General features: G+C 35.5%; 2 protein-coding genes across 4 annotated transcripts; both read right to left on the bottom strand.

The window, feature by feature from the left end:
• Positions 1-1068: 1068 nt before the first annotated feature.
• LOC144970484 (uncharacterized) lies at positions 1069-9611 on the bottom strand. Its single transcript, XM_078910181.1, has 3 exons — positions 9381-9611; positions 6833-6970; positions 1069-5029 (listed from the first exon to the last, which is right to left on the bottom strand). Exons 1-3 carry the CDS (start codon positions 9439-9441, stop codon positions 4818-4820), a joined length of 411 nt encoding a protein of 136 aa, XP_078766307.1. The 5' UTR covers positions 9442-9611; the 3' UTR covers positions 1069-4817.
• Positions 9612-14699: 5088 nt separating this feature from the next.
• On the bottom strand, positions 14700-25604 carry LOC144970483 (trafficking protein particle complex subunit 2-like). 3 transcript variants are annotated; one of them, XM_078910178.1, is made up of 5 exons: positions 25342-25604; positions 20289-20398; positions 18794-18941; positions 16676-16761; positions 14700-15549 (listed from the first exon to the last, which is right to left on the bottom strand). In XM_078910178.1, the coding sequence occupies exons 2-5, from the start codon at positions 20379-20381 to the stop codon at positions 15451-15453; spliced, it is 426 nt and encodes a 141-aa protein (XP_078766304.1). In that variant the 5' UTR covers positions 20382-20398; positions 25342-25604; the 3' UTR covers positions 14700-15450. The 3 variants fall into 3 exon arrangements, with proteins under 3 accessions (XP_078766304.1, XP_078766305.1, XP_078766306.1); XM_078910179.1 differs by lacking the exon at positions 25342-25604 and adding an exon at positions 21468-21532; XM_078910180.1 differs by lacking the exon at positions 25342-25604 and adding an exon at positions 20754-20841.
• Between the last annotated feature and the right edge of the window lie 3 nt (positions 25605-25607).

Raw genomic sequence — 25607 nt, 5'->3', positions numbered from 1 at the left:
GGGGGGGGGAGGTTCTATGTAATTAGGCCTTTGAACCTAATGGCTTTTCAACAAAAGAGAGATGTGTAGTGGACAGCTTAGCATTGACACGCCTTTTCATTTCCATTTCACTTCACCTCTGAGTAGCTGCGCATCATTCATTATCAATTATCGCACAAGAACTTTCGATCTTATTTTAGCTTTGCATTTTACTAAAAGATGTCTAAACTAAACACTGTGCTTACACGTTTGAGTTTAAAATCAAAATACCATGTGAAGTCGATGAAAAAAAAAGTTGATCAAGACGGAGATATGTAAAATACACGGCATCCCGAACTCAACTCTTTCAACAATTTTGAATTTAAAACGAAAACCCCCAAAAATATTTTTAAAACACACACAAAAAAAATAATTAATGGTTACGAAGACGGCATTTATTCAACAACTCCATTTAACGGGAAACCCATGATACGATTAAATGAGCAAATTCCTTAAATTATAGTTACTACCTTTGAAAAACATTGCAAAACGGGAACTTGCTTTAAACCAAAATGTCTTTAAACCGAAATGGTTTAGAAGGTCCCCAAAATTTCGGTTTAAAGTAATTCTACTGTATATATATATACAGTTTTTATATCATTACGTCATATATATATATATATATCAAGAATAAGGTTGGGGGAGGGGGGGTTTGTTGAAAAATATTAGACAGCAATAGTGTTATTTCAATACAACAATAGAAGTAATCCAATGAAAAGTAAAAACAACAGAATCTAAACAGATAGCACCACAAGGACAAAAGACGTCAAACCTTGGCAACAGCCAGTTGCGAACAGACAGCCACGTGGTTCTTCATTTGTGTTGCAATTCAGAATTGGGACACAAGGTAGAGTCCTATCAAAAACTGTGTTAAGATGACCATAAAATGTAATTGGCATTTTAAAACAAAAAAATAAACACAATTTGACTCTTTTCTGAGAAAATATTGCGGTCTTGCCTGTGTAATGAACAAAATGAGTTGAGCATGTTGAAATTTTATACATGTCATCATATAAGCAAAAAAGAAAGGATAAATTTAACAATCCAAACTTTTATTTGATCAAATATAAATGTTTTATTGAAACGAGTGTATATATATAAAAATTTAACTTAAATAATATCAAGGCATAATTTAATTCAAATAGTGGAATGTTTATCGTCTGCTGCTCTACATATATATATTAAAAATAAGGTGAATATATTTGTGTAACAGGCAGAAGTTATGAAGTAACATCAGTTTTAAGGAAATTGCGTCAAGGGCTCAGAAGCATTCCTCTGGGGGCAGAACCTGAGAACCAAGTCAAAATTAAAATTCCCTTTATTTATCCCAAAGGGGAAATTTGTCTTTAGGTTCTATTCCAAACGCTGCAACGTCAGCTAGGGCGAGATGACTTGCTTAAGGACACACAGCGCGCTGTCCCCTATAAAATAAGGGAACACAGTGGGAAGTCTCCATTGACGAAACTGTTGCTAACATCCTGGTTCAAATCATCATACAGCTGAAGATGAGAGTTTACAAGATCAGAAAATTTTTTTGGTCGAGATCGTTTATTGACATGACACTTTTTTAACATTTTGCTCAATGATCAATGCTCTAATATTGATGATAATAATAGTAAAAATAACAACAGTAATAATAATATAATTAAATAATAAATCATTATAATACACATTATTTATAAGTGCCAAATCAATACCTCATATGTCCCTGAGCTTTTTACATAATCGAAGTATAAAATTTGATGAAAACAATGTTTAGAAAGCCTTCTTCTCTCCATTCACGAGACAACGGAAGCCAATTTAAAATCTAAGATACATACCAAAAAAAAATCTGACTGCTTCAAAGATTGCTAATAGCAATATTCTTGGCAGAAATACACATTACTGTCTTTTTTTTTGGTTTGTTTTGAAGGGTTTTACTGCTCTTGCAACACATTTAGGTCTTATCAGCACCAGTAAAAAGGAAGAAAATGGGATAGTAAAAAGTTATAGAATTACAATTAAAGTGTCCAAGAAAACGGAAGACAAAGGGGAATTAGTCGGAAACATTTTTTCTACAGAGAGGACCTACAAAATATCGCTGTTGTCTATCTAGAATTTAGTAATGTATTTATGTCTTTATTGTATTTTGTTGTTGGCTGAAGAAGGGTTTTGAGCCTGAAACGTTCCGGGTGTGGTATTTTGTTCTATTTTGAAGCTGTTATATTCATTTTTGTTTATTACTTTTTACAGTCCACAGCTTCTAACAGCCTGGTATCACTATGGCAAAATACATCAATGTCAACGGAATTCTGAAAAGGCAGTTATAAGATACGGTGACCAAGGCTGAGCTGAAACTGAGATCATCTCTGTGTCACTTACAACAATATAAAATAGACAAATAAAGGACATGCATGAGACATCGAAGAAATTATTTACATGTAAGGAGAAAAAAATTGTCTGCAAAAAAAAAAACAAACCCATGGCTATGAGTTACCATACCTCGACTTCATCTTTAAACCAGGATTTTTTCCTGTTTTGTTTGTGTAAAAGTTCCCACACCTCTATAATAAAGGATATTAATAGTTTTATCTCAAAATAAAGATACATAATTACTGCTTTCTTGTTTATCATTTAGAAAAGAAAAAACAAAAGGAAAACTTCTGACAAAACTATTTTATCCCAGATAATAAGAACAGTTACATTGCGAGTCATAATTCCTATACCACAGCTATAAATGATAGCTTTGTACAATGTATCAATAAAAGAAAGAAAATGTTTTATGTTTTTAAGGGTTTTACGGCGCTTGCAACACATTAAGGTCATATCAGCGCCAATAAAAAGGAAGAAAATGGGATAGTAAAAAGTTCTAGAATTACAATTACAGCACAAAAGAAAAGGTAAGACAAAGGGGAATTGGTTCAAATAGGGAACAGATGTAGATTCCAAGAACACACCGTCAAAGTACTTAGTTTGAGATCACCTAAAAGTCTCATCCAGACACAAGCACGGGTCCCAACTAAGAGGAATACACTCAAATGTTTACCAATCATATAATATAATATGTAAACTAATGATAATACAATGCATAACAGATTTACAAGGGAAAAAAAATATCATCTAACAAAACAATAATAACTATGCATTTGACTGTTTCTCTCCCAGCCAGGACTCCGACCAGGGTCAGGAAAAAGACCAAACAATCCCATTCCAAGATAAAGACAGAAAGCAATTGGAGAGCATAAGAGGGGATAGAAGACACAGCAAGTACCTCCCTGCCCGCTATGGGAGGTAGGAACCCCACCCAGAAAGAAAGAAAAGACTGAACATGTAACTTTATAACTGCCAGAAGTTTGGAGAATTACATTTTGAGCAAGCATTCGTGAATAGCAATATATAGTATTTTTTAATTTTAAATTTGCTTAATTAACACATATAGCAACTATAAAATTAAAATAAACACATTGACATTTGAATGGATGGGAAGTTTTAACAAATCATAAATTAAATAAGATGAATACCAGATAATACATCTCATCTCTGACAAGAAGTTACAGTTCAGCAGTTTTTATGATAATTTAATATATATTTTATATTATTATAATTTCAAATGGAAACGTCATGTGCCATAAAACAAAATCACCATATAGTAAAAATCTGATTCAACAAGCAGAGACCCAACTAAAACTATGCTTAGAGGAAAATAAACTCATTTTGTTTTCACTCCACATGCAAAGGCCCGGTGTCGACCATTAGTACAGTCGAGATTGTGTCTGACCCATCAGCTCATCCAGCAGTGATAGGGTAGCTGTGTCTTTTAGATCAGATGGACCGTACTTTGCATTCTATCCAAAGGGCAACAATTACTATAGTCTTTTTTAAGATATAGAAGCCGGAATAAACTCTACATGTCTTATGGGTCTGAAGGACAATCAATATGATCACCTATATTCCAATATTTGGGACACAGGAAACATTCAGTAGGATCAGAACACTTCATAAAAGAGATCAATGAAGGGCAATTTAATTCTTTTCCATTTTGTTGGTTTGTTTACTTTCCTCAGTTCAATAAATCAAGGATAATAAAATCTCTATGACTCTCTCATCACATTTACAAGCCATCTTTAAAAAGCAAACAAATACAAACAAAAAAAAATATGTGAGCTTTTATATAGCGCAATATCCACTAAATATGCTCAAATCACTTTACAGAGGGTCCCTCGCCAACAGCAACACATAACATGTAAAACGAGACATGACGCCTGTTAAGTGATATTACATTTTTTTTCCCCGACAGAGACAAAGCTGTTAACGGGCAGGTAGGCCTACTCATTTTTACACTGAGTATGGTGAGAGAATGTGAGTAGAGAGCCTTTTCCAAAGACTCAACTATGTGCCAAGTGAGGCTCGACTCAGGAACTTCTGATCCGAAAGCGAGTATCATACCACTAGACCACATAGCCACACAGATATATTTATTGGACTTTACTGGTTCCATACATCTGCTTAGGAACGGAAAGGGGAGAGTTAAGAGAGATGTTTTTATTTGTTCATTTACAAGGTTCGTTTTAGATGAGATGTGAAGCTTCCGCTCATGTTCATTTTTTTTTGTTTTTTTATTTGTTTTTTCAAAAATCAATTGCATCACTGATATCAATGGTTGAAAAAAAAAAGAATGAGAAATAATGAAGCACAAACATGCATTTGTTATTTCCATCAATTTGTTTCAAGCATGTTCATATAAGTGTGTTCTACTGTATTATGACCATTTTTTGAAAGAAATATCATATTAGTTTCTTACTTATAAATGTGCATGCCTTTCAATGATAATTCAATGAGAACAGTGTTAATAAAATACAAAAAAAGAATAAATATTTTGGCACATGAGGGACTGCTGCAGTGTTACAAAAATTGGTGTTACACACACACGTGTGCTGATCCAATCCGTTGGCTTTTTCAGAAAAGCAACGGTCTTCTTGGCGTGCTATACATCCTCTCCAGACTTCCACACGTCTGACCTCTCCACCTCCACCTGCAAGAAACACAAACAACTATGTGAGAAAATAAAACTTTAAAAAAACCCAGGCGGAGTTGACGTACCAGTAAGGTTGCGGGTTCGAGCCCCCCCCCCCCCCAACTGCTGCCGCAAAATTTTAATTCTCTGTTGTCTTCTGGCACTTTCCTACTCACTCCATTTCTTGTTATGAAAAGACCCAACAAACTTGAAAGCACTACTGCTACTAAATACTTCTTGCATAAGAAAACTAACATACTATATCATCCCTATTCACTATAATATAAAACATAACAATCACACCCTGCCAATTTATTCAACTGTTTCAGTACTGGTTATTGTAAAATAAAAAAATAATAAGTCAATAAAAATGAATGGCCTGGATAGAGAAAGAACAACAATTATAATCACCACAATTACAGTGGAATCTGCATAAAGTCAACCCTCTTAAAATCAATTTCTGCATAAAGTCAACACGTCTTGTTAGTCTTTATCTAAGTATGTTTCATTGATAATGGATAAAGTCACCCTTTCTTAAGGGGTCGGCGTGGCTCAGCGGTACAGTCTTTGCTTCGTCCCCGAAAGCTACCGAGTTTGATCACCCGCTGCTGCTGCGCTGTGTGGCCTTGAGCAAGTCACCTCGCCCTAGCTCAAATTTGCCGCACTGTACTGCGGCTGATGATGCCTGGGTTATTCCAGTCTTCCCTTGGAATAGACACTAAAGACAAATTTGCCCTATGGGATAAATAAAGGGAATTTGATTTTTATTTATTTTATTCATTAAAGTAACCAAACTTTATGGTCTGGCAATGTTGACCTTAACAGGATTCCACTGTACCTACATCAGTCACATACACGAGTGTGATGCAGAGTGGGGAGGTTGTGTTTAATAGTCTCTATTTCTAATCCCGCTTTGTTCACACCTAAAATAGATTAAAATTTACAATTAAAAACAACGCAGATAGTTTAAACCGATGACCCTGGGTTACCTGTTTATCTGAAGTAATTTTTATTCACAGTAAACTATGGGATATATTCCTTAAGAATGATCATACAGGACTTTGTTTAATGAGAGCAGTGAAATTAGGATTGGTTATTATAATAAATATTATTATTAATAATAATAATAATAATAATAATAATAATAATAATAATAATAATAATAATGATGATGATGATGATAATAAAAATAAATATTATAATAATAATAATAATAATAATAATAATAATAATAATAATAAAAATAATAATAATAATAATAATAATAATAATAATAATAATAATATAATAATAATAATAATAATAATAATAATAATAATAATAATAATAATAATAATAATAAATTCCCTTTATTCATCCCCAAGGGGAAATTTGTCTTTAGGGTCTATTACAAGGGAAGACTGGAATAACCCAGTGCAGCGCTGCAAAGTGAGCTAGAGCTAGGTGACTTGCTCAAGGCCACACAACGCAGCGGCGGGTGATCGAACTCATTACCTTTTGGGTACGAAACAAAGACTGTACCGCTGAGCCACGCTGCCCCACGATCATCATAATGATGATGATAATAATAATAATAATAATAATAATAATTATTATTATAATAATAATATCACTGGCTACAATCTGACAGGGAGGTCACCAAAAGCTTCTGCAACCAAAAATTCTCGAATTGTTTAATAAAACTAACAATTCTTACTAAAACAAAATGAAAAACAAAAACTGAAAATAAATAAATTAAAAAACCACAAAAATAAAAAACATAAAACAAACAAGCGACTGATGTTGTCCATAGACTTAAATAACCTTTTAATTGAAACTTACTCGACCTCTTCCCCCTGCGTTTGTAGCAACTGCCGGGACAATCAAATCGGCTGTCAAGGTCACTTGTAAGAATTCGGAAATCGTCACCACATTCTGGCTTATCAGTGGAATGGCAAGAAAAGCAGATGATGCTGTCACCTGTAAGATTGTATTGATAATCTATGAGTAACCTTTGATAAAATGTGCAGAAAATAGCATTTTAAGAAGTCAAAAGTGATAGCATAAGCAGCTGATTTATTAACAGGAAAGCAATGATTGAGTAGTATTCCTTCCGAGTCAGAGCAATTTGGCCCATGAAGCTGGAGTTTATCCCAGTTTCTATAGCATGGAACGGACAATAGCAATTGCTTGGTACCTTTGGATAGGATGCTAGTCTATTGCAAAGTACTTTCCACCAGATCTAACAGACCCAGCTACACAATCACTGCTGGGTGCGGGTAGGTCAGAAAAAAAATCTTGTCAGCACCCGGGATTGATCTTGTTCCCTTTGCGTGTGAATAGAGTGCTCTGCCAACTGAGCTATTGGCACCCCTAGTGAATGGGTAGCTGTGTCTGTTAGATGTGGTGGAAAATACTTTGCAATAGATTAGCATCTTCTCTATAAAGTAACAAACAATCGTTATTTCCCTTTACCACTACAGAAACTAGGATAATCAACTCTATGGGCCTTATGGCTCTAGAGATCTTACTTTTGCAAATATGAACTGACCTTTCAACTCTCTCTTTACCGGCCATTTTCAGGAATGTCCCCAAAACATCACACAACTTGACCTTTTTGAGATTTTATATAGAGCAATATATACTAAACATGCTCAAAGCTCTTTACAAAGGGTCCCTGACCAACAGAAACATGTAACGTGTAGAACGAGACGTGATGCCTATTAGGCGATAATACATTTTTAAAATGACCGAGACAATGCTCTTAAAGGCCCAGTACTCATTTTACACCTGAGTATGATGAGAGAATGTGAGTAAAGAGCCTTTTCCAAGGACTGAACTATGCGCTGAGTAAGGCTCGAACCCAGGAAATTACAATCCGAAAGCGAGTGTCATACCACAAGACCACATAGCCGCACACCTAACCGACACAAAAATAGATATTTTTTCAAACATTGAAGCACTAAATCCATGCCATACATAATTTTTTTTCCCCAGCATAATGAGCTCTACAACTCAGTGTTAAAGTTAAATTATGTTTATAACTATGACAAACATTTGTTGGCTCTGTCATATCGTAACGAATGTGACGGTGTTCCTATGGTTGGGAAAGAGAGGGTTAACTCTAACATTTCACCAAGTAAGCATGACATGATAATGATATTCATACTAAATCTGCCATTCAAACAAATTGGTGCAATTTAACCACAAACGTTGTAAGCTAATATCAAGATATAAAAATGGCCAACTGTAGAACCACATCATAGGTGAACAAAAAAAAATAAAATAAAATCAAAAATATATTTACACATTTTTAGACTTTCATAAAAATTGCGTTAGAATTAGAATATGATTGTTTTACATTTGCATATAACTTTCTGGATTAAAAAAAAACCCATGTAAATACTTGAGCTTTTATATAGCGCAATATCCACTAAACATGTCAAAGCGCTTTACAAAGGGTCCCTGACCTAAAGCAACACTTAACATGTAGAACGAGACATGACTCCTGTTAGGCGATATTACATTTTTTTTTCCCAACAGGGACAATGCTGTTAATGGCCAGGTACTCATTTTACACCTGAGTATGGTGAGAGAATGTGAGTAAAGAGCCTTTTCCAAGGATCAACTATGCGCCGAGTGAGGCTCGAACCCAGGACCTTCGGATCCGAAAACGAGTGTCATAACACTAGACCACATAGCCTCACCAGATCGATGTCTACATATATGCAGGTCTGACATCGAATGCAATTATGGACCTAGTTTAACATTGTTGTAATGGACAATATTTTGTGACATTTTTTAATATTTCAATTACAACAATGAGCCCAAGAACAATTTGGGTTATGAGACCTGCATATAAGTACACATCGTCTTCAGTCGAACACATCATATCAGGTGAACAAAAAATAATTTTTAAATGAAAGAAAATCAAATATTGATTTACTTCTTTTTAGACTTGAATAAACATGTGTAAATTGTGATTGTTTTACATTTCCGTATAATTTTTGCTTGATAAAGCACCAGAAAAGATGTGACCTTAGTAATGGTGAGGTCACGTCAACCAGATACTACTTATTGTGAGGGTTGTAATCTGGGGACAGGGTGAAAAGGACAGGATGGACAGGGAAAGGCTGTAGTAATTTTAGTTACTTTTAACAGGAACTCCATAATTTAACAAGCAAAAGTGCTTTTCTCAGTCTTGATGGTGGTGATAGTAATTATGATAATAAGCATGTAAACTCAATACATAATATCATATAGAGCATTTCACATTATGGTATGCTTCTTACATAAGTGTATAAGCAACTGATAAAATCAAAATGATTGATAAAGTTATTAATTGATTGTCGTAGCTTTAAAGTTAAATGGCAATGGATTCACTACTCACAGACTGTGACAAACACAATTAATAAAAGGGATAAAGTGGCGATATAACGAATCCCACACATTTCCGTTAATCTCTAATCATCAATAAATTATGAAAATGGTTCACGGTTTCATTTTGTTTTCAAAATTCATCAGCAAATCTCTTGACCATCAGTTGGATGTTTTGTGTGTTATCTGGGACAACTACTACACAACACACGACACACTGCGGTCCTCTTCCTCTTTCACTTTCAGGTGACAGGTGAGAGTTCGTAAAGGGGTCCAGGGTTGCCAGATTATTTTTCAACAAAATGCCAGTGGAAGACTCAAAAAATGCCAAAACACTCCAAAAAATGCCAAAGTCTGTTGACTCCCATCCCCACTAAGAAAACTACTCACTTTTGATAGACAATTTACTATCATATCCTGGTGGCTTGCGTGTTTTCTTTTCTTTTCTTTTTTTTTTTTTTTTGAATTATACTAAATTTCCTGTTGGGGTAATTTTTTACCTACTGACTACTAAGTGGAGTGCTAAACCACTACACCACGGTTGAGAAAAGGTGTCATTTGAAGTATAATATACAAGAAAAGAAAATGCCAAATGAAAATGCCAAATGCCAAATGATTTTTCTAATGCCAAACGGTTTTCAAAAATGCCAGATTTTTGGAATCTGGCATTTAAAATGCCAAACTGGCAACCCTGAAGGGGTCACGCAAGTTACCTGCCCGTCAGGTGGCGTTGGAAGTGGTAGGCTATTGATGCTATGCGTTTTGTTAAAATGCTCATAACACCCGTCACATGGATAGAAGTCCCAACGCAGAAAACAATGTGTAGGTAACCTTAAACTGTTATAATCTGAATCATACAATTTAGTGAGAACGACTCATAAAAATGGCCAGCTGAAAACAGTTACAAAGAGATAAGTGGCGTCAATTTCGTTCGTTCTACAATTTAAAAACAAAATGATATACCTACGTACAGCTGTATTTTTTTAAAAAATCAAATTAATTTTTTTTTAATCAACAACAATTTGATAGGTACTGCAGTTAAATGTCGTTTTAAAAGTATGAGTTAAGGTGACGTCCTGGGACGATCATTTATTTTTTATTTTACTATAAGTTTTAGTTTTTTGTTTGTTTGTTTGCGTTATTATTATTATTTTTTTTTAGATGAGGGTGGGGGGGGGGGGGGTAATGTTGTTATTGGGTCTTTTAGTTGTTGTTTGTTTGTGTTTTGTTTTATTTTGTTTGTCCGTTTACAACGAATTGAAGACAGACGAACAGAAATAATAGAAAAATCATGTTGTCCTACTCTATATGGATATAATATAAAGAAGTCCCACTAAAACAGATATAATGCGAGTGATACTGAGCAGCATGACAAAGGACAATTGTTTTATATTACATTATTTATATATTTAAAAATCGGCTTAAGAGCTTCGATTGCTTAATTAAAGATAGGCTATCTTAGAATCTGGAAAGCAGCATATTTTTATATATTTAAAAATCGGCTTAAGAGCTTCGATTGCTTAATTAAAGATAGGCTATCTTAGAATCTGGAAAGCAGCCATTGCGTACTTTTAATTAAAATTCTAGTCTAAGGGAAATAACTGCATAATATTGGTTATGATCAATATATTGACACAGTTACATTCCTTGAAAAAAAAATTTTTTTCTTCTTCTTTGCCGGCTGGGCGCCGGCCCAGGTTTAAGGATAATTTTTTTTTCACCAAAAGGGCAATCTTAATCCATCGATCTCTTTATTGATGCTATGCGTTTAGCCAAAACACTCATAACATCCAGCAATCAGGTATAATATACCAACACACAAAACGATGTGTAATAATGAACGTTTATAATCTAATGGATAGAATTTAGTGGCTGGCTAAAAACAATAACAAAGAGCTGAGTAACGTCAATTCCTTTCCTTCTACAACCTTTTTATGTATTTGTACGATTGATATAGTGGGCAGAAACCAGGTGTATTTTATCTAAACACATACTATCGATTCTCAAATGCCGTGTTTACCGACTTGACATTGAATCTATCCATATACGGAAGGAATCCGTGAGGTAAATCTCTCTATTTTATCATTTTAGTATCGGTTTATATTATAGTTATAGTCTGACACTAGGATTTGTATTGTGATGATGATTATGATGATGATGATGACTATGATGATGATGATTTTGTTGACGTTGGGGGGAAGAACATCATGAATAATGCCTCGTGTCTTTATGTTGCCATACGTAATACGTTAATTACTGGGTGGTGTTCCTGCCTCCCATAGTGGGCAGGGAGGTACTTGCTATGTCTTCTATCCCCGTGTATTTGTTTTCCAATTGCTTTCTGTCTTTGTCTTGGAATGAAATTACTTAGTTTTGTCCTGAGCCTTGCCGGAGTCCTTCGCTGGGAGGGAAACAGTCGAATGCATATTATAGTTTTGGGAGATGATATTTTTTCCTCGTAAATCATCTCACTATTATTTTTATTTTATTATTAACATATTATTTGTAAACATATGAGGGTATTCCTCTTAGAAGCTGGTGTCTGGGTGAGACTTTTAGGCGATCTCAAACCAAGTACACTGACAGTGTGCTCTTGGGATCTACATCTGTTTCCCATTTGAATCATTTCCCCTTGTCTTTTTTTCTCAAGTCCTTTTAATTCTACATCTAGAATGTTTTTACTATCCAATTTCCTTTTTTTACTGGCGCTGATATGACCCACATATGTTGCAAGCGCCATAAAACCCTTTAAAAAATAGGTTAATTAGTTTAGTCTATAATGTCCTTTGATTTTTTTAATGGAGGGGTGGGGAGGGGAGGGGGGTCGAACTCAGCTTTTACCTCATGCGAACAGTGATTATTTCATAATTATAGATGCTATGCGTTTGGCTAAATACTCACCTGTTATGCCCACTGGATCAATCGTACCAACACACATAACTATGGGTGGCCTTTAATGTTTATTAACATACATCTCAGATTGTCTGTTCGAGAGCCTTTAGTGAGAGCTAATCTTTTCTTCCAACTGGCCGTCTAAATTATAATAATGAGCAAATTGATGCAAACATCATTCATTCTATTTTTAAAAAATAATTTTTATATTACGTGTATATACTCTAACTGGCAATAGGTACAACAGTTCTATTTGAAGATCTTACAGAGTAAAGTATTGAAGATGTATATAATTTGTCAGCACTTTTATTATATTACTTAATCTTTTAGCCATTATGGACTTTCAAATAGTTGCAATATCCAGTAAATATTACTATTAAAGATACTACGTTTCATTTTTATAAGTGGTGTGATTTTTCTAATGTCAAAAACAAGTCGGTTGTAGATTACAACTCCGGCCGACATGCCTTTATTGCTTAAAAATTTAAATTTAAAATTTAAAAAAAAAGAGCTTTATATAGCGCGATATCCATTAAATGTGCTCAAAGTGCTTTACAAGGGGTCCCTGGTCAACAGCAACATTTAACATGTAGGACGGGACACGACGCCTGTTAGGCAATAGTATAATTTTTCGGACAAAGACAACGCTGTTAACGGCCAGGCATTCATTTTACACCTGAGTATGGTGAGAGAATGTGAGTAAAGAGCTTTTTCCAAGGACTGAACAATGCGCCGAGCGCGAGGCTCGAACCCAGGACCTTCCGATCCAAAAGCGAGTGTCATACCACTAGACCACGTAGCCGCACATATATATATATATGCGCTATATAGAGCGTGTTTCGCATCAGATTCGATATTGCAAGTGATGGCAAACATTATGTACCATCAGAGTTATAGTATCTTTAGTTAGGATTGAGGGGGCGGTGGGGGGTCTCTCCCCGATAATAATACAGTGTAATAATAATTTTAAAAAGGTATGTTGTGAAAGTACGGAAGTCCTTCCAATTTTTTGACGCCTTTGAATAATTGCTTACAAGAATTCCCTTGTCAATGGTCAAATAAGAATTAGCACGGTCTATGTCAAAATGAAAATGTAGGCATGGTGATGCTGTTGTTATAATGATCTACCCTGTTTTCATGTGTTTATAAAAAGGATACTCTTTCCTTTTTTCACCCCATGTAGAGTGATTTTAATTGATGACAAAAATCAAAAATAGAAAACATGGAAATTTGATTCCCTGCTTGAATGCCCCATATCAACCTTCTATCTTGTTGAATGAGAGTAAGTTAATCCAACCAAAAAAAAATTAAAATTATAACATGAGAGAGAAAAAAGTCTTCCCTTATGTTTTCTCTTTCTCTCGCAGAAGGATCCTCGTCAGGGCCTGGAAGAACCTAGTGCTTCACCACAGTTTTGACATTAAAAAAAAAAGAAGTAAAAATCAAATGTGGAATGGTTGGGTGGGAGAGACAGGGAGGGTGGACATGCCTTTAAATGCGACCCGCTGCCTCAAAACGGTATTAAGTCAGGATGATCAAAGTGCTGAGAATAGAATCTATGACCAAAAACATCAGACTTGGGTTGAGTCCATGTATGCATTATTGAAGAAAAAATATAAAATTTTCAAGTGCTGAAAACTGAAATTTCGTTTTCTTGACTAGTTAAGCTTAAAATTAAAATTGACCTTTCAGCATCTAGTTCATCCCAACATAATACCGTTTTAAGATTATGGATCACAAATTTGATTGAATAATTTTATAAATTAATGCAAGGCCAGAGCAAATCCTAGTATTTGTAGAGTTTAAGAGTAACAATTGTTTGCTACCCGTAAGATCTATGCAGCTATGTGGTCTTGTGGTATGACACTCGCTTTCGGATCGGAAGGTCCCGGGTTCGAGCCTCGCTCAGCGCATAGTTGAGTCCTTGGAAAAGGCTTTTTACTCACATTCTCTCACCGCACTCAGGTGTAAAACGAGTACCTGGCCATCAACAGCGTTGTCTCTGTCAGAAAAAATATTGTATTTTCACCTAACAGGCATCATGTCCCATCCTAAATGTTAAATGTTGCCGTTGGCCAGGAACCCCTTGTAAATCGCTGTGAGCACATTTTATTAAGTGGACATTGCGCTATATATAAGCTCAAGTACTTTCCATCAGATTTATTAGTCACAACTACAAATGAATCCACATTAAGTCAACATTCTTAAACTCAACTTCTATAAAAAGTCAACATCTCTTGTTGGTCCCAAAGTTTCCGTTTTTATCAAATTGTGTTCCATCGATAATGGATAAAGTAAGCCCTGATTAAAGTTAACCAATCTTTCTGCCTGGGTGGTGATTTTGCCCTATATAAAAGCTCAAGTTTAAGTTTAAAGAAGTAATGTTATAAAACAAACAAACAAAAAAAAACAAAAAAACAATAATAACCATAACAAAACATTAGATCACTTCAAAATATTTTATTGCACATCATTACTGAACCTATTTTTCTTCCATAAGTCAACCAGACAATCCATCAATCAATCAATCATTCAAAGAACAACATTTTGCAAAGAACATTATATAATATTACATGGATGAATCAAATGGAATGCAGCAACCCACAAAAGGATCGTGGATAGCTCATACGGTAGAGTCACGCTCTCACCGGCCAGGCGGAATTGTCGTACCAGTAAGGTCGCGGGTTCAAACCCCCATCACCGCCGCGAAAATTAAAAAAAAAAAGTTCTCTATTGTCTTCTGGCACTTTCCTACTCACTTCTTCTCTTGTTGTAATCCACAAAAGGTAAGCCCGACACTCTTACCAATTAGAACTATACTGAAGTGAACTGCAATAAGTCAGCATCACATCTAGAGAGTATCCATAACAAATCATTTTTAGCTCTAATTCTAGTGACTGATATTGGACTTTAAAAATTCCATAACGAATATTAAACACAAATTAGTAATAAATTAAGATGCAGGACTACAAAAAGTCATATTTACATTTTTAAACAAATCTATTTCCACAAATTTTCCTTTAAAAAACCCCCAACTATTTCCTCAAAATTTTGTCAAATCTCCTCTACCCCCACCCCTTCCTCCAACTGACCGGCAGATTTTTAGTCAAGTCTTACTGAATTTCAATTTCAAAATGAAGAGATTGACAAAAATAATAAATAATACAAGAAAGTGCTAAGCACACCATAAGTTATCCTGTTAAATATTGGCGACCAAACAGCAGAGCTTTCTTGTCAAAGGAGGCAGACTTGATTGTCGTGTTGATTTCATAGAATGGATTCATAGCAAACTGGAAAAAAAATAAAACAATAAATACAATGCCACATCTTAAAATTTAATGACCTTTCATTCATTGAAATGATTTACATACATAAATAAATATATTACAGACTATAAAGTGATGAAAAAAGAGTTGGCAATAATAATTTCCATGATATTGAAAAAGATAATGATGATGATAATTATATTCTAAAAAAATAAATTACTTAATAATTATAATAATTGAGGTGCTTTTTACATTATTACAATTGGAAGGACTTCTGTAGTTTCACAGCACACCTAAAGAGGGGATATTTTTATTTTCATTATCGGAAAGGGGGGGGGGGGTGGGTGTGGTGGAGACCCTCGGACCCCCCCCCCCCCCCCCCCTCCCCCCCTCAATCCCAATTAAAGACACTATAACCCGAAAATACATAATGTTTGCCATCACTTGCAATTTGAAAACTGATGGGGAACACAGCAAGTAATAATGGCATTAGCTGAAGTCATAGATGACAAACGACTCAGCAAATTGTTTTTGCTATTAGAAAAATCATACCACTTATAAACATGAAACTTATCTTAAATAGTAGTGTTTATTGGACATTGCAACAAATTGAAAGTCCATAAAGGCTAAAAGATAATATAACAAAAGTGCTCTGAAACTACAAAATTACTCCCTTCTCTAAAACTAACATTAGAACTCAACAAGTTAGGATCTGATTATGAGAATGACAGTACCTGATTTTTTCTTTTTTTGTTTATTTAGTCTTTTTTCCATATATAGACGTCTATACATATATATGTAAAAATATATGTGAGTGACTTTATTTATTTTCATATTAGCTCTAACCAACATTATCGAGCACTCTCGTACCTACAAGAACCCACCAACACTCATAAATATATATATGTATATATATATATATATATATATATATATATATATATATATATATATATATATATATATATATATATATATATATATATATATATATATATATATATATATATATATATATATATATGCATTGTCACCATACATTTGACAATACTTCAGTTTAAATGCCTACCCCTTGAATAAGAGTTCCACTGCGCTATGGTTACCATTATCAAAGTGATATTAGAGAGTAAGAAATTATTGATTATATTACCTTCACGTATGTCTCATAAATCTGAGTAAAAAAGTTTTTGATTCCATCCTCATTCTTGACATCGTGTAACATCAAAAATCTCATGCCTGAAATCATCTTAAGTTAAGGAAGACCTTAATTATTATAAGTGTTGTGGTCCCAGGAAAACAAACCATCAGGAATGGTTAAACTACTCTTTTTGAGATATTTACATTTTCTAATACAACAGTATGTTCTGAACATTTTGTTATTTATGTCATGGATTTATCTTAATCAGTTCATGAGATACTGAGTCGAGGCAAGAAGGTAGAGAACTGTCAAATTTAAAAAAAGGACATTTAAAAGGCTCTCAAATTCTCTATACATCTCTTGAGTAGAGTCCATAAAATCAAAAAATAAATATATTTAGATTAAATATTCCCACAAATGCTTTCATACATTTCCTTAATGAGGTTTACTATCTTTTCAGGGAGTCCATAATGTGCCAGAATTTTCCACAATGTTGCTCTGTCAATACTGTCGAAAGCCTTCTCGTAATCCAAGTTGCAGGGTTGTACATGAAGATCAGCTTACTGACAGCTTTGAAATTAAGACTGGTGTCAAGCAGGGATGCTTGCTCTCACCATTCCTGTTCATCCTTGCCATTGATTGGCTAATGAAGGAAACCTCCAAAGGGAGAAGAAATGGGATACAGTGGACCCCCTGGACACAGTTGGATGATCTGGATTTTGCAGATGATCTGGCTCTTCTGTCCCACACCCAGGACCAGATGCAAGCAAAAACCACAATTATAAACAGCCTCTCGGAATCAATTGGTCTAAGAATTCACCCTGCAAAGTCAAAGGTCTTGAGGATAGGTACGCGTCAAAGGGAGCAGATCAAAGTAAAAGATCAGGAACTCGAAGATATAGACACTTTCTGCTATCTCGGAAGTATAATTGACAAGGATGGAGGCACGGAAGCAGAGGTGAAAGCACGAATAGGAAAGGCACAGGCTGCATTCACATCTTTGAACAGAGTTTGGAGAACTAAAGATATCTCCCTTCAACTAAAGCTAAGACTTTTCAACTCAAACGTGAAGTCTGTCCTACTGTATGGATGTGAAACTTGGAACGCATCACAGGCATGTATAAGGAGGGTACAGATTTTCGTAAACAGGTGCATGCGTAAGCTACTCAGAATAAAATGGATGGATAGAATAAAAAATGAAGAAGTATGGAAAAGAACACAGCAGAAACCAGTGGGAGAGGATATAGGAAGAAGACGATGGAGGTGGATTGGACACACGCTTAGAAAGAATGACTCAACTATAACAAAGAAAGTATTGGACTGGAACCCTCAGGGCAGAAGATCAAGGGGAAGGCCACGAGGAACATGGAGAAGAATTAAAGAAGCTGATATACAAAGAAGTGGTAAGACCTGGAATGAGATAAAAAAGTTGGCTCAGGATAGAGAAGGATGGAAACTGTTTGTCTGTGGCCTATACCCTGACCCAGGGTGAAAAAGGCAATGATGATCACAAATGCTTTCAGCATTGCAGATAAAAGGGTTTATAAAATACTGCGGTGATAAAGAGTTAATTTCGACATCTTGAGTCGGCAATCATGAAATTTTGCCTTTGTCTTAAAAAGGCTGAGTGCCAGTTCCTGCAGGTTTTCTTAGACCAACACACATATATCATATATCACATCGTATTCTATCGTATCAAATCATGTCATATATCACAACTTATCATATTTTATAATAAGAGTTTAGACTGAATTGTTCAATTTCTTAACATAGCAAATGAAAAGCTCCTCCATTGAGACACAAATGGAATATATATTGCCAAAAATGCTGACTGATTTCACCATTATCAAATATGAAAAGTTGAGGTCAACCATTTTTCAAGAGGATTTCAAATAAAAGGGGGGTGTAAAAGGACAATGACAGCTTTTCACACACTTTCAGTATCAATGCTATTTCAAAATGCTGATGATTAGTAATAATAAATAATGCATTCACTATATTGATCCCGCTAACAGTGCAATCCTGTAAAATCGACGTAGCTTTATAACTTATAAATTTCTATGAGAATTTGTGTTCTAATCAAAGTATTAAATCTAAGCATAAATGGATTTTACGTATTTAAAAGGATACGACCAGCTGTGACAAATGCAGAGACGAACCATTCATTGAATTTGTCCACAATCTTAAGGTACATGTTGCTAGTTGTCCACATTTGCTCATCAACTAAATCCAAAGCAGCATGGGCGATGAATTGATTTAAATGGCGGTGATCATCTCTCTGCAAGAAAGTAAAGAATTCGAAAATAAAATATATAAAGTGCAATATCCATTTATCATGCTCAAAGCGCTTTACACAGGCGCACTGGCCAATAGCAACAATTAACATGTAGGATGAGATAAGATGCCACTTAGATGACAATACATTTTTTTTTTAAAACAGGGCCAACCCTGTTAATGGCCGGGTACTCATTTACACCTGAGTATAGTGAGAGAATGTGGGTAAAGAGCCATTTCCAACGACTCCCTATGCACTGCAGGACTCGAACCCTGGACCTTCCAACAATATGTAATGGAATGAATGGGTATTTTTCGTGGACACTTTCTTTCCTCATGTCTGCATTTTGTTTTTATATGATACGAATGTCATACCTACCTAACTTGACCATGGAAACTATTTCATGAGTGCCATCTAATTTATCTCAAGAAATCAGATGAGTTAAAAGGTCTACAACTATCATATCTCAAAAGATAAAACGTAAACACCAACACAGAGCAAAATTTATCTGGACTTGGCTGAAATTTAAACTTTAATTAAAAATGTTTTGGGCTCAGACAACATCAGCCTTTTGACAGCAATCACGAATAACAGTCACTATCTGGTTGGGGATCCCGATAGCTCAGTTGGTAGAGCACTCGCCTCACAATCAAAGGGACCAAGATCAATCCCCGGGTTCTGTCGATAATTTTTTTCTGACTCCCCAGCAATGATGTCTGTTAGATCTGATGGAAAGTACTTTGAGATAGACTAGCGTCCTATCCAAAGGACAGCAAGAAATTTCTATTGTGTAAATAGGTCAGACATCAGCTAAAAAAACTAAAATAAAATTCCCTTTATTCATCCCATAGGGGAATTTGTCTCTAGGGTCTATTCCAAGGGAAGACTGGAATCAGCCATCAGCCGCAGTGCAGCGCCACAAATTGAGGTCAGGTGAGATGACTTGCTCAAGGTCACATATCGCAAAGGGTGATCGAACTTGATACATGTCTGGTATGAAGCAAAGATCACACCTCTGAGCCACGCTGCTCCCCTCGTGTCAGCACGTAGCTGATGTCCAACGTTTTTACACATTCTTCTTCCATTAGTAAATGACTTTATAGAGGTAAAATCAAAATAATTTCCTTTTTGACTTTCTAGTAGTTGTTAGGCTTATGAAACCAAATTTATTCTTCTCTCAAAAAGAAATCCTATCTCTAGTAGAACACACACATATAATGAATACACATCTCTGTACTTTATCACACCTTGAACAATTTTCTTCTGCCTGAGGTTGTTCTGTACATCTAAGCAGAGTGTAGTTTCAACATGAAAGAAACATAATTTTTTTCAAGAACCAGCAATGAATACCTTTTCGCTCGGTTTGTTTGAAGGTGAGAATTCCATTTCATAGATGGGGTTGTCATGGTGACCAACCATGACAAAGTAGTAGTTTCCAGCCATGACAGTGAAGTAATATTCTGAAGAAAAATAGGAAAACAAAATATTAATTTATGACTATTATTTTCGCAGGGTCGTCTGACCTCCCATGGTAGGTGGAAAGGTCACTTTTGCTGTGTCTTCTACTCCCCATTTCTGTTTCCTCTCCATGTTGCTCTCGGACTTTCCAATTCAATTCAAATATTTATTTATTGTCGGCATTTTAAAATGTTTCATAGATAATGTAGTCAGGCTAATAGAAGCCTTTGACTGACATAGGTTTTAACACATAGTGCAAGGGATAAATGTCCCATCCATCCTCCGCCCACGTTCTGTAAAAAGAAGACGGAATTTAAAAAAAGAAAAAAAAGTGGCGGAACCAGGATTTGAACCCACAACGTCGATTCTGGTAAAACTTCCAGGGCAGACGACTAAACCATTCGGCCATGACACCCACGTCGAAGTCGACGCGTATTGTGTATATGTAGTAACAACTGATTTAATGTTGGTTAATTTTATGTTTTTATAGATATTTCATTAACTTTCCTTATGTCTATGTGACTATCTGTATTTGAAAAATTCCTTATTCTGGGATGTGGATAATTGTTTAAGAGAGCGGAGTTTCAAATATGTGTCTGGGAAAAACGAATTTTCGTTATTCAGGTGTCTGGGAATAATGACAGCCCTGTAGAAATCACGATTTGCATTTGCTGCGCAAAGTCTAGTCTATACGCTTGTCTGGGGATAATGAAAATTGGTTATCCCCAGACGCATGTAGCAAGTGGGCAGAAAGATTTTATGCAAAATGCCAAACTAGGCGTGAAAAATACCAAATATTCTGGAAAAAATACTAGTGGTTGTGTCCCAAAACAGTTAATATATCAAGTGATATTTAACACAAGATGAAAGTAAATAGTGATCAAATGTCAAATCCAGCTCTTTTAAAAAAATTATTTTAAAGCAAATGGATCAATGAAATTTCTTTCGTTACTTTGATCTGAAAACGTCAAACTGGCAATTCGACTTTTTATTTTCAACCAGGAAGAAAGTTGTTAATCATCAAATCTGTTCATAGTCCACCAACCATTTAAATTTTCACTACCTACTTACCTGTTAACTTTATTGATCATCTCTTGTTTCTATAATTTGCTCATTCTGGCCAAAATTTTGGGGATGACCCGGAACTATTTTTTATTTCGCGGACGAATTCCTAGGCCATGGTGTTGTTCACCCCAAAGCCCAAAACCGACACCTGTTATTTTCCTGTCTTCTTCGCACAAGACAATACAATTTAGTATCACACGTCCACAAAACTAGATCCAACAACATATTTTTATTCGAATCAGAGATGAAAATAACTACCAAAACAAGGAAGCAAAAATGGTGGAAATATGTTTAGCTCATATATGAATTTAAGATATTCCGATAGCGGTGTGGATAGACAGCTCAGTGGGTTAGGCCGTCTTTCATTTTACTCCTTTTAGCTGCACAAATACGAACCAGTCGCGACCCCCCCTGCCCCCACACACTTTTTTTTTTTTAAACTTTTTCTTTCTTTCTTCCCAATTAATTTTCATTGTTTTCACTTTTGTTCAGAGTTCCGAGCAAGAGTTTTTTTTAATCAGTTGAATTTTTTATTTCTCCGATAATGTTATTTCATTATTTAATTTGCTCTAGATCTATTATTGTTTTTTGTTTTTTTGGTCAAATGATAATATTAATAATAATAATAATAATAATAATATAATAATAATAATAATAATAATAATAATACTAATAATAATAATAATAATAATAATAATAATGATAATAATAATACTTGTAATAATTGTTATTATTATTACTATTACCATCATAATCATTAGTATATTATTATCAATAATAATATTATTTTTATTATTAATACTCGTATTATCATACTATTACTATTATTTTATTTTTGTTTTATTTATTATTATTATTATTATTATTATTATATTATGTTGTTAACACTATTCCCTGCTCCGAGGGAAATCTCTCTTTTTCTTTTTTTTTTTATATTTTGACCTAAACCTTAGAGTTTTTTGTTGAGAGAGAGAGAGAGATAGTAGATATGATCCCAGAGAGCCTAGTAATTGTTGGGGACTTTAATTATCCCCATATAAACTGGGAGGAATGTGCAGCTACAGTTGAAGGTTCAGACAATGATTTATTTACAGAATGCCTCATGGACTGTTTCTTAACACAACATATCGAAAGACCAACACGATATAGGGGGGACCAACAACCATCAGTACTAGATTTAGTGTTAACATCCGAGGAGAATGTTGTGAATAACACCCAGTATCTGGCCCCAGTGGGCAGCAGTGATCATTGTACCATCATATTCGATTATACATGTCAAACACAGGCAATTGAAAGTAAAACCGTGAAGTACAAATATGACAAAGGGGACTACAGAGGAATGAGACAATATCTTGGTGGCATAGACTGGGCCCATACACTTAATGAATGCAGTGAGCAAGAGGATTGGGACACTTTCCAGAATATATTAGAATCCGCGATGAAGCAATACATACCTGTGCACAAGGCTAACGACACTAAAAGAAAGAGAAAAAGAAATCTATATATGAACAAAGAAGGGTTTAGACTTATCAAGACTAAAGACAGATCATGGCAAAGATACCTTCAGACCAGAAATAGCCTTGATTACAGGTTGTATTGTGACGCCAGAAATACACTGAGAAGTTACACAAGGAAGCTTAAGAGCGATTTTGAGGAGAGTATTTCAAATGAGATCCAAGAAAACCCAAAAGCCTTTTGGAAATACACCCAATCGAGAACAACAATAAGAAGCGGGGTAGGTGATCTGCGGGACAGTAATGGAGACCTCCAAAACGAGGACATTATAAAAGCAGAAATATTGAACAAATTCTTCTGTGGTGTATTTACACATGAGGACACTAACCATGTGCCAGCATTGGAGACAAGACATTACAGCGAGGCACTTGTCAGTATAGTTATAAAGAAAGAAGACATACTGAAAAATATTATGAAGCTTAACCCAGGAAAATCGGCAGGACCTGATGGACTCCACCCTCGAGTGCTAAGGGAAATTGCAAATGAAATTGCCACACCGCTTCAAATCATATTCACAACGTCGTTACACAACGGGAACTTGCCACAACAATGGAAACTTGGACAGGTTACTCCAATATTTAAAAAAGGTGATAGAAACACTCCTGGCAATTATCGACCTGTGAGTCTGACAGCAGTTCCGTGCAAAGTGATGGAGGCAATAATTAAGGAACATGTGATGGAGCATATGGTCACAAACAATCTGTTCTGTGATGAGCAACATGGCTTCGTGCCTCGGAGATCATGCATAACACAACTAATTACCTGCATTGATGAATGGACAGACGCCTTGGATAGGGGAGAACCGATGGATGCGGTATACCTCGACTTTAAAAAGGCATTTGACACTGTACCCCATGAAAGGCTCATTCAAAAACTACATAGCTATGGCATCAGAGGAAAGATAAACGAATGGATATCTAACTTCCTGCACGACAGAAAACAGAGAGTCTCACTGAACGGGCACACATCACAGTGGTCGGATGTCACCAGCGGCATTCCACAGGGGAGTGTTCTGGGTCCAGTATTATTCGTGGTATTCATCAATGATCTACCTGATGTTGTAAAAAACGTGATCAGAATATTTGCTGACGATACAAAGTTGTTTGGACCTGTAAGAACAGAAAGTGACCGACATACTATACAAGATGATATCGACAAATTATCAGACTGGTCAGACAAGTGGCTGTTAAAGTTTAATGCAAGCAAATGCAGCGTAATGCATCTTGGTTACAAAAACCCAAAGCACACATACAGAATGAGAGACGATAACGGAGTGTACCAGCAGCTAGGGGAAACAGAAGTAGAAAAGGATTTAGGAGTGCATGTAGACAACAGACTATCCTTCCACCATCATGTCAACTGTGCAATAAATAGAGCAAACAGAACTCTCGGAATTATTAAAAGGACATTCACCAGCAGAAATAATGATATTATTAGGCGCTCTACACTGCTCTGGTACGACCATCACTTGAATATGGTAATGCACCGAGGATATCACAGCATGTCGGTGACATGGATAAAATTGAAAGGGTACAAAGGAGAGCAACGAAGCTTTGTTCAGATTTGAAGCATCTACCATATGAAGATAGACTGAGGCATCTCAAACTACCATCATTGTACTACAGAAGACAAAGAGGAGACATGATACAAGTATATAAGAAATAAAATGAGAAAGATAGAGTAGATAGAGAGCAAATACCACCAGAGAGCACATTTAATAGAACGAGAGGACATAGCGACAAATTAAAAAAAAAGACAGGCCAGATTAAATGTAAGAAAATGCTCCTTTGGACTCAGAGTGACAGATAACTGGAACAGCCTTCCAGAAGATGTAATTAAAGCGAGGACAGTGAATGAGTTCAAAGACAAGTTAGACAAACACTGGCATTACAAGCGTTACCAGCTCCGCCCCAACCATGCAGGTGCGCGTAGATATATCAGAGATAGTGCAGAACGGGTATTACAGGCATAGCCTTCAACCCGAAGAAGAGGTATCAAGGTATTTCCTTATTTCTATGTGCATCTGGAAACATTCCATTCCATATTCTGGAATGTGGATTATTGTTTAAAAGAGCGGAATTTCAAATATGCGTCTGGGGATAATGAAAATTCGTTATCCCCAGACAGGTGTCTGGGGATAACGAATTTTTATTATCCCCAGACAGGTGTCTGGGGATAATCACAGCGATAGATAGATCTCTATAGTAATAGTATAGACTCCAATAGAGGTAGCCTTTTTGAAATTGTTCTCTTGCACGAAATCACAGTGAAATGAATCTGCCGCAAACGTGAGCTGAGAAATCGTTTCGTTGGGAACGTCTTTTTTTTTTTATTTTGAGGCTCTAGAACTCAAACTAAAACTTACCTGGACTGAACTGGGGAGGCCTTCCGCCTGGACTGGGATTTGCTGTTGACAGTTACAGTTATTGTCGTTGAATTGTAATTGACGATAATGAGAGAAAAACCCACTCCAGACAAAATCAATTACGTCATAACATGTAACAAGAGTCTCAATTTCTCTTACTCTCGTTTGTTTTTAGGAATCAAAATAGTATCTATCTAGTAGGCCTGTCTAGTTTCTACACAACCGCAACCCCTTCCGATTCAAGATTGATTTTGTTTGTTTTCTCT

Source organism: Berghia stephanieae, chromosome 4 (genome assembly GCF_034508935.2).
Source record: "Berghia stephanieae isolate SIO BIC M18660-M18661 chromosome 4, UCSD_Bste_1.3, whole genome shotgun sequence".
In the NCBI taxonomy this organism is placed as follows: domain Eukaryota; kingdom Metazoa; phylum Mollusca; class Gastropoda; order Nudibranchia; family Aeolidiidae; genus Berghia; species Berghia stephanieae.
Note: the sequence above shows the minus strand (reverse complement) of the source record. Positions and strands in the feature narration are given on the sequence as shown.

Excerpts from the sequence above, each read along its gene's own strand:
- LOC144970484 (XM_078910181.1), bottom strand. The coding sequence starts at position 9,441 with ATGTGTGGGATTCGTTATATCGCCACTTTATCCCTTTTATTAATTGTG. Across the intron at positions 6,971-9,380 it reads AATTGTGTTTGTCACAGTCT|GTGACAGCATCATCTGCTTT; the intron begins GTGAGTAGTGAA and ends ACAATCTTACAG. Across the intron at positions 5,030-6,832 it reads ACGCAGGGGGAAGAGGTCGA|GTGGAGGTGGAGAGGTCAGA; the intron begins GTAAGTTTCAAT and ends TGTTTCTTGCAG.
- LOC144970483 (XM_078910178.1), bottom strand. The coding sequence starts at position 20,381 with ATGGCTGGAAACTACTACTTTGTCATGGTTGGTCACCATGACAACCCC. Across the intron at positions 18,942-20,288 it reads CAAACAAACCGAGCGAAAAG|AGAGATGATCACCGCCATTT; the intron begins GTATTCATTGCT and ends ACTTTCTTGCAG. Across the intron at positions 15,550-16,675 it reads TTTATGAGACATACGTGAAG|TTTGCTATGAATCCATTCTA; the intron begins GTAATATAATCA and ends TTTTTTTTCCAG.